The sequence below is a fragment of the Battus philenor genome, unplaced genomic scaffold (assembly GCF_028537555.1).
Source record: "Battus philenor isolate CCGP_79_NKW_IND1 unplaced genomic scaffold, ilBatPhil1.0.hap1 SCAF_15, whole genome shotgun sequence".
Lineage (NCBI taxonomy): Eukaryota > Metazoa > Arthropoda > Insecta > Lepidoptera > Papilionidae > Battus > Battus philenor.
In genome coordinates this window covers 10450305-10464591 of record NW_027181677.1, presented here as the reverse complement: position 1 = coordinate 10464591, position 14287 = coordinate 10450305, and the positions used below count along the sequence as shown (strand labels likewise).

The window sequence follows — 14287 nt, the reverse complement described above, 5'->3', positions numbered from 1 at the left end:
TCAAAAATTCCCGCAAATTTGACATTTTTCTAAGTTGTTTGGATACAACAAGTATTCCCAAAAATTAGTTTTGACGTTTGAGATTACAAAAATAGTTAATTTAGTTTTAAGTTAAATAAACAAGTTGTTTTTTTGAAGTAAGGAAATTTTAAAGTAAATTCATTATCGAAACTGAAATACAATACGGCATCATGGAACGACATTGTTAACTTATACCGTATTTTGGTGACCCTATTAAGTCTTTCACCAATGCAAAACTGAGTTAAACGTTCCAAGTATCGAGTCTAAATTAAATTTAAATCAAGAAATCCTGCTTCCATAACCGTAAAAACTTTTACTTATATTTAATAGCTTTATTGGAAAACAATATTTTAATACCTTGATAATTTCCTTGTTGGTGAACCATGTGTAAATCGGACAATAAATTTATTATATATACTTTTGGTTACATTTACTAATAATAATTTTATGTAGATCCATAAGATATATTCCGATAATTTTATTAGTATTTATTTATATGTTTTTTTTTTAATTAATTCTTAAGTGCACATTTATGAACAACATATATTAGATATGATTAATGTCAATTTGTCACTGTCATTGTAATATCGTAATGCCAAAACTTGAATAATTCTTAATAACTGCTTCAGTGTTTACAATAAGAATATAAACCATATTGATTCACATTCTAATAATTAGAAAAATAAAATCATGTCGGAAAACACCAGTGGCTCACTATCACCAGCGCAAAATGATAGAAATGTTGACGATTTATCACAAAAGCAAGAAAATGGTGATATAGATGAAGAGATTTCTGCTCGAATGACTGCTTCCTATAGCGAAATATCATTTAATTCCGACCAAGGGCAGGAAAGTGAGGACCAAAGAAGTGCCGGACCATCAAGACCTTACGACCTTCCATCCGAAAATCGACGGCAGGATAAGCTTCCCCTTGATATTGGTGGGCATGTACGATACGAAGGTGATATGACGCATTATGTTGCTGACGACTTAGAATTCAAAATAAAATTATCTAGTCCCATCGCTAAAAGAGGAGAAACTCCTGTGTTTGGCAGCTCCAGTGTCTCCCGATCGAGTACACCATCTGGTAAATTGTATAGACAAATCCTAGCACCACAGATTGGGCAAATTGATATCACTGTTCTAAATGATCTTGAATATGAAGCTCAAAAGATAGCACAATCAGTTGATAATTTAATAGAAAATTTATCAAACATTCTTCATGCTAATTCTTCACTTACCGCTGAAAATATGGATGTGTATAAAGATGCTGTAGGTAAAACTTGTGATGCAATGGACAATAATATAAAAAGCATGTATACCATTTTAGCTAAAGGTGAAGAAGTTTCACAAGCAATGATTCCAGTTCAAGCACAAGCTGCAAGGATAGCTGAAATCAAAAGGTTATTGCAAATTTTTGAAAACAATTTCTAAGACCATTGAATTTTAGCTTCTGTTTTAGAATTAATTATGTGTATCAAATGAACGTTGTCCCTTTTGTCCTCCTAATTGTATAAAAGGAAAAACAAGAAATCATAAACACGGTTCCGTTTGTAAAAATATAAATCAATTGTTTTATTTCCATTGTCTGACAAATTGTTCTATTAATTGCAGTATTATTTGTAATATATTTAATTTATTAATAATAGGTGATTGTATTTTTATATTACAAAAAAGAGTTGTATAAAGTTATGATTTAGTGATATTAATATTTAGTTTGTTATTATAAATTTTTCTAATATTAATTTTTTAAATATGGATGGAGTAAACTTAAAAAATGTACAATAATAAAGGTTATTTTATTTAAGTGGTTTTATCTATCTTCCCCTTTATACAATAAATACTTGTGGGGTTATTATTTTTAAAATAATCCTAATTTTTTTAGTTTAATAATCAAATACTTTTATATAAATTACATATATTTCTGTATAATTAAAATGATATGAAAAAATATAAACATGTCACGGATTATATTATTAAAATACTAATTATTCACTCACTTCCAATTGGTCTAATGTTAGATAATAAACAAATTTTGTATGGAACAATTTTTAAATCACTAGCCACAATTTGTCTATAATAGCTGTCAAAAAAGAATATTTTAAGTATAAAATCAGACAAATATATAATTTAAACTAACACTGTGTAGTTATTGTCGTAACGATGACTTCATTGGAAAACACGATTAAAATATAAATAAACGGAATTATATCTATTTGCTTTTATTTGTTAATAGTTCATTAATCAGAAAATAATATTGAATAACAAATATCGATTATGTAAAAGCGATGCATCGATAACTTTACTCTTTGTATCCTCTGAGATACTTTGTTTATGGTTTCATTCGATTTGACAGTTCGCCTTCGCCTTTTGCAGAGCGTGGTGGGAAGTCGTTTAGGATGGTTAAAAAATAAGATTTCTTGACAATGTGTAAAAAAAATTTAAATTGAAATACTACGATGACTGTTAATATCAATATAATATTAAGCGTAATGTTATTGGTCTCATGACCATTTAACTTTTAACTATTGTATTAGTACGTACGGCAAATGGGTGACGTTGTAAGCTTATTCTCTGTGATAATAATGAAATTTAAATCTAAGTTCAACCAGAGCAAAATTTACTTCCACTACGATCTGCCATGGGAAAAGCTTAAGTCTGTGAAATGGATGAATGAAAGAGCAACTGCTAACAAAGCCTATGTACCAACGACGGTGAGTTATTTTTAAAGTAAAAGTTTTATCTTTTATTGAAGTAGTTTATTTACAAATAATCGGATACGATGCTATGCCTTTTTTTGCTGGTTTTTACCAGTTGAATCTTTTTTTTTTATTTTTAATTGAACATTTTTTTAATAACTTTTAGCGATATATTACCGTTAATGTTTTTCAAGATGTCTTAAAAGTATTAGCTGTTCTCTAAATTTTATGTCGGTGTTAATGTGTGGCATAATATTAAATTTAAACTAATGATTAGAATGGCAATGAATTTATGGTTTGTAAACAATACGTATTTTTGCATTAATAATACGTATAGGTCTAAATGTTGTGATATGTGACACAATCTACAGAGCTTGTGTTTTAAAATACGACCATGTAATCTCTAGCTATATAACAAAAAAATTCAATCGGCATTACCTCCAATGCTGTGTCACAATTAAAAAAATATAAGTTATTGACATACAATTTTAATTTACTTTTGCCTATGTATGAAAGGTTTTTTTTTAACAAATAATGCATTTATATACTAGTTTAAATTATTAATACTTTTTTTTAAATTATTACATTTAAAAATAATTATAAAATTTAAATTTTATTAATCTAACATATATAGATAATATCATTAAATGGAAGATAAATTTCAAAACGTAATCCTATAGTGCCAATTGCGCGCTATTTTCGCGTGTTCTTTTCAATTTTGATGAAATTTATTAAAACATGTTTTAAAACTAATTTATTTATTTTAATACCGAAAAGGTGGTGGAAAATATTGTCCATTCCATTTTACAATGTTTTTTTACATTCAATGAAGGATCGATGTAAACCTCTGTATATCTCTTAATAAGTATTTTACAAGTATCGTGGATACCATGTAAAACCTTCGAACTCTATCTGGGAGTCATCTGTTTAACTTAAACTAAGTTCAACTTTGAGAAAGTGATCAATCGTCTAAATCGACTCGTTTAGGCAGTGTCCGAGAAACTACTAAATAATTCGTACCTCAGTGCCCCAACCTTCGTGGTCTACGACCATGTGTTACCAGTCACGACTTACGGCTGTGAAACTTTGTCTCTAATTTCAAGACTAATTGACAAGTTCACAGTCGCTCAACCAGCTATGGAGAGTGCTATAAACGAGATCGGAACAAGAATATGGAGAACGGTAGATAGCGAAACTGTTATAATTCAGCGGTAATCCGCTGAATTATGACAGTTTCGCTATCGCTAATACAAGTTTTAGTGGCTGTCAGCAGACTATGTAATGAGCAGAACTGATAGCTACTAGGGGGTTTACTATCTGGGGCGAACGCTACACACCAGCTATCAGAATAAGACGCCAAACCACAATGGGGACAGACGATCAGGTTAAGGTTGTCCGAAGACACTGGACATAAGTTGCTTCCAATCCTACTGGAAATCTGCCGCGACGGCGTGTGTCCAGCTGTGAAACTCCTACGGTTGAAATGATAGTGAACCTTAAAACTACAATTAATGAAATAAGAGAAACACAATAAATACATTTGGTAAAAAGTCTCAAATAAGTACGTCTTAAAAGGAGGCAAAGTAACGATTGAAATTTTTTTGTAAATTATTACATACAGTATCATATTATTCGCAGGTTATTTGAAAACATGTGAAAAGGTCTTAACAAATCTATCATTTGGCCATTAAACTTAGATCTCTCGATCCTAGATCAAAGTGTATAGCATGGATGCACAGACCGCGGTTCGCCGGTCGAATACCGGTGGCCCGCCGACAGCCAAAATAATACTCTCGTACATTCGAAGAATATTGAATTCTATTCCAGAATAAAACCAAAAAAATTTAATTACCGAGTGGCCCCTAGTCTTAATAAGTCTGTGCAACCATGTTGTATAGCGTCAGAAAATACCATTATTATCAAATCTGCACTAAGTAACATTAACGAAGTTACGAATAATGAAAAAATAACAATACATATTATATTTTTTCTAAATCGGTTTTTATTGTCATGCTACAATAACGAAAGATAAACGTGATCGAGAAGGTATCGCGTCTTTATAGAATATTGAAAACGTTATAAGTTCTAGATGGATACAAATGATTGTCATTCATTTATTTTACATAAAACTTTATCCAATTCGAAAATAAAGTGGTATATAGCGGTCCGAGCAGGAGAAGCCATGGGGTAAAATTAGGCTTAGGCCAAAAGCTAAATGTCCTCTGCACCCTGCGCGTTCAAACCAACAAAATCTGTATATGAAAAGATGGCAACATTGATAAACCGTCACACAAAAAACAACTTTGTTTTACTACACATATAGGTTTTCTTTCTATACTCAGCAACCAAAATATGAATATATTATAAATCAAATTTCCAAACGGCACAATTAAAGGAAATTAAAATGATTATTGATCGCCTCTATCGATTTTACACCTCTCGCTATTTTTTATGGAGCTATGATAGTCTATGGCCGAAGTCATTGCAACAATACTCAAAATCTATTTTTTATTCATGGATAATTTTGTAATGATATTTACCCGTTGGCATTAACAGCTACATTGGTTTAGTGGTGAGACTAAGCGTGTTTAGTGCTCTGCCGCCTCTGGGCAGTAACTGAGCTCGTGAGCTCCCCTGAGAACCCTAGTCTTGGGCTGATAGTCTATTTAGTTCATTTAGAGACTAAACTTTGGACGGATCTTACGCGGAGTGACTGGGAGATAAATAAACTTAATATAAAAAAAGTAAATAAGTCACTGGTCACTTTGGCATCTGATTGAAAATTTTAGTAAAAAAAATGATTTTTGCATTCGCGGTCATGGTTACATTGTCCAATATCATTTTTCTAAAAATTGAATAATGATTTTATTATAAAATCGTTGTTTTAATGTATTGTTGGAATTCTATAAAGGAACCTATATCGAGCAGTGGATATCATACGGCTGATTCTGATTTGAAAACAAAATTCGCAGCAAATCTTATTTAAATACAGTAATACCCCGCTTTTCGCGAGGGATACGTTCCAAAAAAAATCGCGTTAACTGAAATTCGCGTATAACGAGGTTTATGATTAAACATAGTCAAAAATTATTACAAAAAAATACAAATCATTTTAATCAATCACTTTAATTCTAGGAACACTATGCAATACGTACTCTTATTTTTTACGGAAAAATACATCTATTGTCTTTTGGGTAACGTTTTGTTTACGTTTTTATAAAATACGTTCATAACACCCAACACTGTTTTTAATTGTTTGATAGATGGTCAAGACACCATAGAGAAGTTGATGACTACATTATATTTATACGCACTCTCTCTCGGTTTCACTATAGCGCGAAATTTGCAATTCGCGTTATAGTGAAACCGCGTATAACGGGGTCGCGTAAAGCGGGGTATTACTGTATTTATTAAATTATCATCCTTAGACACAGACACTTTATACCGTCCTTCGACTCTTTCACACTATGTTGTCACCTACAACCAAAAGAAATAATCAAAAATATGCTTAATTAAAATATAATCTAAACCACACACATATATTTATATTTAAATTTTCGGTTAAAATAGTCGTTTGTTCTATAGGTGGAGAATGTAGCTAACGTCTGCACGCACGCGCTGTGCGTGGCGCCGGCGTCGTTCGGGGCGCGGGAACTTCTCACGCGTTCTGTTAACGCGCCACAAGCCATCGCAGCCGTGGTGTACGGGCTAGCGCTGTGCCTGCTGTTTGCCGTTTCAACCACCTTCCACTCAGTATGCTGCTGCCGATCCGATACGTAAGTAATCTTACATATCTATTTTTAATAGCTACTATTATCTTCTCGCGCAACCAATGTTTGTTGGGCGAAAGATTCTTCAGTGACGACCACTAACAGTGGTAAATATGCAGAATAAAAATTTTAAATACATGTGGCGTTTTTCATTAGTTATTATAAAATGTCTGTGTGCAGATTCTTGCCACGCTTGGCATGTGGGTTCAGGAGAAGCTGCTTCGTATTGTCCGTGAATAATTTTCCCTTAGCCGACTCTTACAACAATTACAAGAGGAGACAGTGGGGGCTAATCTATATCACCGGTAGCATAGCGACTAATGACTGAAGATGCCAGGGGCAGGCAGCTTACCGGTCCTATTGGAACTCTCTGTGAAAGGCCCATGTCCAGCTATGGACGTTGTAACGCTGAAATAAAAAATTATGAAATAGAATGTACATCGTCGTCATTGCCGTTTCAGCCTGTAGACGCATACTGCAAGGCGTAGGCCTCCCCCAAAGATATATATGCTTGGTAGGCTGGTTGACGATTGCCGAATGGTGTTATAGTACGTAGAGGACACGGAGATGCTGCTGCCCATCCTCTGGAAACTTGTTTGTGTGCAGTGGCAATCTTACATAATAGATACACACAATATGTGATTTATGTATAGAACTATCCCGAGAATCGAACCTGCGATCTCAAGTCTCAGTCCTCTACCGCTGGGCTACAACTGATTCAGGAGTATACTTTATTCATTCTTTTTTCTGATGATAAGTAATATATGCATCCAATTACAATTTTCATGTACGTTAACATATAATTACCACTGGCAATTAATGTAGGGTTATGTGTGAAGGTAATCGTTAATTTAAAACATTTCCTTGTTAAGTTCTGTTTGCGCAGACGTAAGTATATATATAAACAATATAATAAATCTGATTATCATCAATGAAATTTAATTCCAAAAGGACGTCCGTCGTATGCATTTGATGTGAAAACTTAAAAAAAGTGGTTACGTGATACAAATAAAAAATATTGCTAACATATTTGTTTCCATGGAATAATTTTAATAAATGAAACAAATGTACGTATCCATCTTTTTAATTAAAACCTATGTGAATGAAGATAGCAGTGCTTTGTGTGCGAATGCGTCATGGACCCATCATTTCATCTCTCTCTAAAAGCTTTGTAAATGGTACTCTCACGAACTTTGCCCTGAGCCAACTTGGGACTCTAATACGACCCTCTTAAAAGTATTTGATGAATTTTATTTAACTCTTAATGAATGTAAAACTCTTTAAAAACATTTAAATTTTTCACCCTTATTTTTTTATTTTAACGCGTAATTTTATATTAACATATTGCTGTGATATACAGTAGGTTAACCCATACATTTTAATTTGATTTAAAAATATAAAATTTATTTAAGCGGGTCAACGAATAACACTTGTTATATATGTACGTTGCTTTGACTCGGATCGATCTCAAGCGTTCATTTTAGTTGATCTGCCCTATTTTTAATATTTCATTAAACACATATTTAATGATTTATCAAAGTATTTTTTTAAAGTATAAGGCTATAAAGAAAATAGTGTTTTCTGATCTAAAACGAATCATAACCCATATTTAAAATAAAAAAAAATTCAACGTATGATTACATCTATTGCTTACATCAAGTTGTGTGAGCAAGCTTGTTGCATCAGACCTAAGAAGAACAGACGAAAGAAAGTATTAAGGATTATATGTTATTTATAAATAAGACAAATGTACATTTCAATAAAAATTGAAATAACCTGAAGGCACACATTCTTTGAAAATTTTCTTTATTTCGCAAACAGTTATAAAACGTGATTAATAAATTCAAAAAAAGGAAATAAATTCAATGAGGATACCTTAGTACTATTTTAGAATCTTTAAAACGTATTTAACATTTACAATAACGCGAATTACTTGAATTAATTGATTCTAAGTCACAAGATGTAATTTCTTTTCAAACCGGAATAACATTAGCGATGGTTTTTTTCATCTGACTTGCTTTGCGGGCCAAGGCATTTGCAGATTCCGCCAGCGCAAGAGGGCAAGACACTGAGTGCGCTAAGCCCAAAACCTTATTTAAGGTGTCGAAGTTGCTACATACTACAATTTCACCGGGTTAGGAGGCCGCCGAGCTCTTACTTCGCTTCGGCGGACGCTCCATAAAGTGACAAGGGCTTCCACGAGGGTACCTCGACTTAGGCTAGCTCTCGTCGTGGGAAGAGCTGCACCGAGAACTTACCGATACTGTGGGGAATAACCTCTCGTTACTAAGCTTTGTTAAGACGATGATACAGAACGAGCAGTCATGGAGAGCCATTATAACCTGCGAAAAAGTGATGTCGCAGAAGGAGGCCGCCGAGAGGGACAGAGAAAGAACATCTGAGCTCCCCATCCGCAGTCGGAGACCTGGACGTCGGAGGGTGTTATACCGCGCCTTTTTCCAACCCGCTTAGCAAGACTTTGTTGACGGAGTCAGGGTGATCCGCCGCAAGTAAGCTATCGAGGCACTGGGCTACCGCCGTTGCAACTGTGGTAGTATGTCAAAGCATTCCCGTAATTTCAATAAAAGGTGCTCAAGAAGACCGCGTGGGGTTTTAGCCGGTAGGATTCAGGCATAACCCTTTCGTTGTCGTGCAGCTGAGGGGTATCCCATACCGGATTTCCCCACGAGTATAAAAAAGCTAGTCAATAATACCCGTTTAGCATTTCTATTCAAGGGCGCCAGAATAAACCTAATCTCGACTTCGTCGGTTAGATATTACCTAGGGTTTGGGCTTGGGTTTGCGATAGTAAACTTAAAATAAAACGTCACATTCTGCTGTGACTGTAAATTCATACTATTTTCATACTATCATGTAGTTTTGAAATATATACATGTTTATGTTAGTAATAGTCATATTGTATTATTATGCTTTTCTCTAATTGTCGTAAAAAGCGTTGATTAAAGGGAACGATTTTTTACGAAATAATGTTTCCATAACATTGTACATATATTAATAAATTTTAATTAAATGTAATCCTTACCTGTGTTTTAAATAGTAAGCGGAGTAAAGTTAATATTAACTAATTAACTTGTTTATGTTTATGGAGTAAGTGATTATTTTTTTCGCATTTGATTAGAAAGAGAAGTATCAATTTAAATATTAACGAATCCTTGGGTTCGTGTGTTGTATTATAAGAAGAGCGTGCGAAGCGAGCCTTTTCTGAACGCCGCTAATGGAATAATGATAGATATTTGGCCTCGCGTGATGCGAACTTCCTTAACTATTCCGATTATATGTTCCTAACACCATATTTTACGGATGATAACGCACAAAGTATTTATTTATCTAATAATTTTAGGGAAACGTACAGTGATACAATACGGTTAAAAGTAATAATAAATAACAAAACACATGAGTATATGTTCCCGGAAATAAATAAAAAAACAATGTAAGGGAAGAGCCTTCATGAATCATCATTCAACATTCATTCATCACTTCATGAAGTATCAGCTGATAGACGTTCACTGCAAAGTATTGGTCTCCGACAAAGATCGCTACAACGACTGGTCTTATTGCTCGCATCCGCCGACTTTCCGCGTCCTTGACTATATCGTCGGTCCACCTAGAGTCAGGGGGGGGGGGGAGTCTTTAGTAGCATTAACCCTTCGTGTGCCGCAACAAGGCGCCTGTCAGTGTCAGGACCTAATTTTTTTAAATGACAAATGAAATATTATTGTTTACGATCCTGTGGTCTGTAGTACATCCCGAGCAAGCGATTTTAAACTGTATTTTTAAGGAGATTTGATAGAATTTAGCCTACTTTATTTCGAGCGAATCTGACCTGTACGCACCCAGCGAGTTCAGACATATATATCCGAACATAGCAGCCAGAGAATCAATGTATAAAGCGATGGTTATTTGCAAAATTGTACTGTGATATTTTATTTATTATTTTCATAATTAATCAATTACTCCTGCCCTAAATTAGGACTGGTTACGTTATATTTAAGCTAATTATTTTTTAATTTCATTTTCCTTCATCAATAAAACTTAAAATTGGATACAAAGTAATGGGAGACATACACAAGAAATTATAACAAGTTTTTGCCTTTTGAAATATTTTAGATATTGTACAACGCACACGACAAAATACTACATAAAGACAGAAAAGTAAACTGAATGAGACAAAGGTTAAGTGCAAACAGGGTGTAAACAATTGTAAAATAATGACTTAATTACGATTTTTTTTAATTAGGCATTATTTTTAAAGAAACATCACCGTATAGCATATGATAGTATAGTCACGAATCTAATATAAAATAGAGTCTTTCACGATATTGGGTAAATTTGGTTGAACTGTACTTATAATATTCCCTATGGTGAAACACAAACCTCTTTGCAGCGACCAACCGGACAGTCTAATCTATCAAGCGGGCTTATAGCGGATTGATGGATATTACGTATTTTTCATTCGTTATCTTTATCTGGCACATCGATTTTCTTATAATGTTTTTCTTTGATAACACTGGTGCTCAGAAACAGTAAACATATTACACATGTGCTTTCAGGAAATGTAACCAGCGATTTATGATCGTAATTACAGAGCTTGAGGTGTACTGTAATAATGATAATTTTTTGTGACTATCATCATCAGTACAGCTATAGAATGCCCGCTGCTGGACATGGCTTCTCCCATAGATTTCCAACAAAAACTGTTGGAAGCTGCCTATAAGCAGTGTTTCCCGACGAACTTAAGGTCGTCTGTCAACCTTATCACTGGATGTCATATTTATTTTAAAATAATTGAATTCTATTAAGAGAGAATGATTACTGCAAGTAACAGACCAAACAATGGACCTCTCTTAGTATCAAACGCCACTTTGACAAATTTAGTGACGTCATAATCCTGTGCAACATAAGATATAATAGTTTGAGCCAAGGCTTATGAGGGAACCTCCTAGCTTAGTTAATGTAAAGAGGTTTAAACTAAATACCTTCAACTCGAGGCCGAGGAAAACCTATTGAAGAGCAAAGTGCATGTCAATGACAAAAAAAATACTCTATGTATTGGTATATCGCAATAAAAATTAACCATGTTTAAAAAGTAACTTTCGTTTTGATGACACAATATGTTAAAATGGGGCTTGGATAACTCCCGGCTAAAAGAACACAAAACAATGTGTAAGATCAAAAATAGCAATCGATATAATTAAATAAAATAAATTAATTTAAAAAAAAATTATATTCTAATAAAAATCAAACTTTACCAGTAATGTAGATGAGGGGAAAAAGGTGATATATGAAAGAAAATCAGAACGAGATGAATGAAAATATGAAGAAAGGAAGGAAAAAGAATAATTGATAAACAAAACTAAAAAAATATTTAAACCGAAATTATAACGTCCCTGTTCCACACAAAACAAGAGGAGTGAGAGACCTCCAAAAACATAATACGCTAAAATGAATCCCGGTATTAATTCTTTACTAGGCTACGATGATATACTATGGATACTTCTACGATTTGTTAAATATAAACAGTGACCAACAAATTTAAAGTATTCTTTAATTTTCAAGTTGTATAAAACTTGAAGTGGTGTATTAATTTTTCAAGAGGTCGGGCCATTACCGCAGCGGCGGTTTAATTTCTTATTCACTTAACTAACGACATCGGAGACCTTTGCAACTGGAAAGCAATTTAAGTTCAATCTTCCAAGTGCACTTTGGATCTAATTGGCTTTGCATGTATTAAACTTTTACTCGATCTAAAGTTTGTACTTACTTTGAATATTTAGAAAAATGTTTTTTAATTAAAAATTTAATTTTTTTGAAAGGATTATAAGCGTTTTTGATTTTTTACTAACGATAATTATTACCCTTATGTTACATACAACTATGTACGTAAGTGTATTTATGTACTAATTATGCCTGTTCATGTGACTACTCCACAGTACAGACTTTCAACACCTGCGCAGTTACTGTTCCCGATTTGATTCTACGTCAAAAGACGTAACCATATCACACATAGAGAAGTCCTTTGTATACCGTACCCTTCAATATGTCAGACCTGCTCAAAAAAGATGCTTCAGAATCTTCTGACGAACTGGCCCGGCACGTTATTTTAAGCCTTAAAGCATTTAACATATTGGAGCCACCTGATCACCATCTGTGCCGTATTTTACGCGCTAAGAATGGATTTCCAGTTTCGTTTGAAACAAGCGGTCTAAGAAAGGAACATCGCGTCACTTATGAACAACGAGGAGAGTCGCGGGACCTTCCTAGAGCACTGCAGAAGGATCCCTAGGAGAGACTTGAAAGGAACAAGTGGGCAAAAACATGTGTATAAGACTAGACAAGATAGAAAAGTAAAAATTTAATTGTAAAGGAATGTAAATGTAAGAATAAAGCAAAATCAATAAACGAATTTAAATAGAGAAAAAAGTAAATCTACTATTCTGGTAGGATGACGCCAAAAGTGAGGTAACGAAAACAATAAAATAATTTGTTAAGATTAAAAGATGAATGAATAAATGACACTGAGAAGTTAAAAAAATGTCACCGGAAATAATAAGATCCGAATAAATATATTTTCTACAAATAGTCCCCGTGTACCCAAAACGGGAAGTACGAGAGAGAGGCCACCAATATATACAAGTGCTTTATTGTATAGTAATATATACGTGACGTAAGATCCTTATCAAATAGCGGCAAATCATTTCCCAACTGTGTGAAAAATACAAACAAAAAAATACATTGTAGGAAATCACTCTATCGATATCAAATAGAATAGCAAAAAGAACTATGTTCATTGTATGTATCGGCCATTCCATATTTTAATAACATAACCTGGTCTAAATACGGTCGGCGAGTAAACAGAACTCTATCCGCTGCTCCATGCCCGTTAAGTGATTAATCGCGTTCATTTTTTTGTTTATTTATAAAGTACTAAAAGCAATTGCATATAAATATATTTTAAAGATGGTAATAGACTCTTTAAAGATAACAAAACCATCGCAACAACATATGACCACGCGCTGGTTTTTAAAATTTTTATATCACTGATAATTACGTGTTAGTATTACTTAGAGGAAGAATGTAGCGTCTCGAGCTCAAAATCTGAAAGGAACCCTTGAACTTATAAAAAAGGCGTAGGCTAAAGTTTCATCTGCGTCCCGTCTTGATCCTTCGAAAATCTCAAAAGCCACCTGCTTTCATCTTATCGAAAACATTACATAGAATATTATAATTATAAATAACTTATAAGGCTTTACCAATTTTCGTAAATCATATACTCTTTTTTTTCCCTATAGTGATATTTCAACGAAAGTATAAAATATTTTTTTACTATAATTATTTTTAACATACAATAGATTGTGCTATTTTACTTATTTATAGAGCACTTTACAATAATTTTCTGTATTATTTAGTTATTAACGATTATATAGGCTACAAGTACCTAAATATGGCCAAGGCATACAATCACCGTCATATTTATGGGGTAAATACCATAATCGCCACGTTTGGCAGACAGGTTGGCGATAGCTGTGTGGTATTAAGTTATGCAGGACTGCTGTCGATCGTCTATGCCTTCAATAGCCAAACATTTATGTTTGTACTATGTATTTGCTTTTTAAACTAATGTGAACATATATGTTGTATTGCTGTTAGCGTGCCTATTTGAAATTAATACAGTCTACTCATAAAGTTTTCATATCTCATATTTTCTGTATTCACAATTGAGGATCTGGAATAATATATGACCTAGTTAATTATCTATTGTAACGGGGTACTATCGTA

The 14287-nt window shown here is 33.4% G+C and overlaps 2 protein-coding genes across 2 annotated transcripts in view; both read left to right on the top strand.

The window, feature by feature from the left end:
* The first annotated feature begins 615 nt into the window (after window positions 1-615).
* Window positions 616-1751, top strand: BORCS6 (BLOC-1 related complex subunit 6). Its single transcript, XM_068761817.1, has one exon. The coding sequence runs from the start codon at window positions 712-714 to the stop codon at window positions 1453-1455; it is 744 nt and encodes a 247-aa protein (XP_068617918.1). The 5' UTR covers window positions 616-711; the 3' UTR covers window positions 1456-1751.
* Window positions 1752-2394: 643 nt separating this feature from the next.
* The window catches only part of LOC137918668 (monocyte to macrophage differentiation factor), a 36863-nt gene continuing 24970 nt past the window's right edge, over window positions 2395-14287 (top strand). The window contains exons 1-2 of the mRNA XM_068761531.1: window positions 2395-2735; window positions 6306-6496. Coding sequence (XP_068617632.1) covers window positions 2571-2735; window positions 6306-6496 — 356 coding nt within the window. The 5' untranslated portion in view covers window positions 2395-2570. The remainder of the gene's footprint in view (window positions 2736-6305; window positions 6497-14287) is intronic.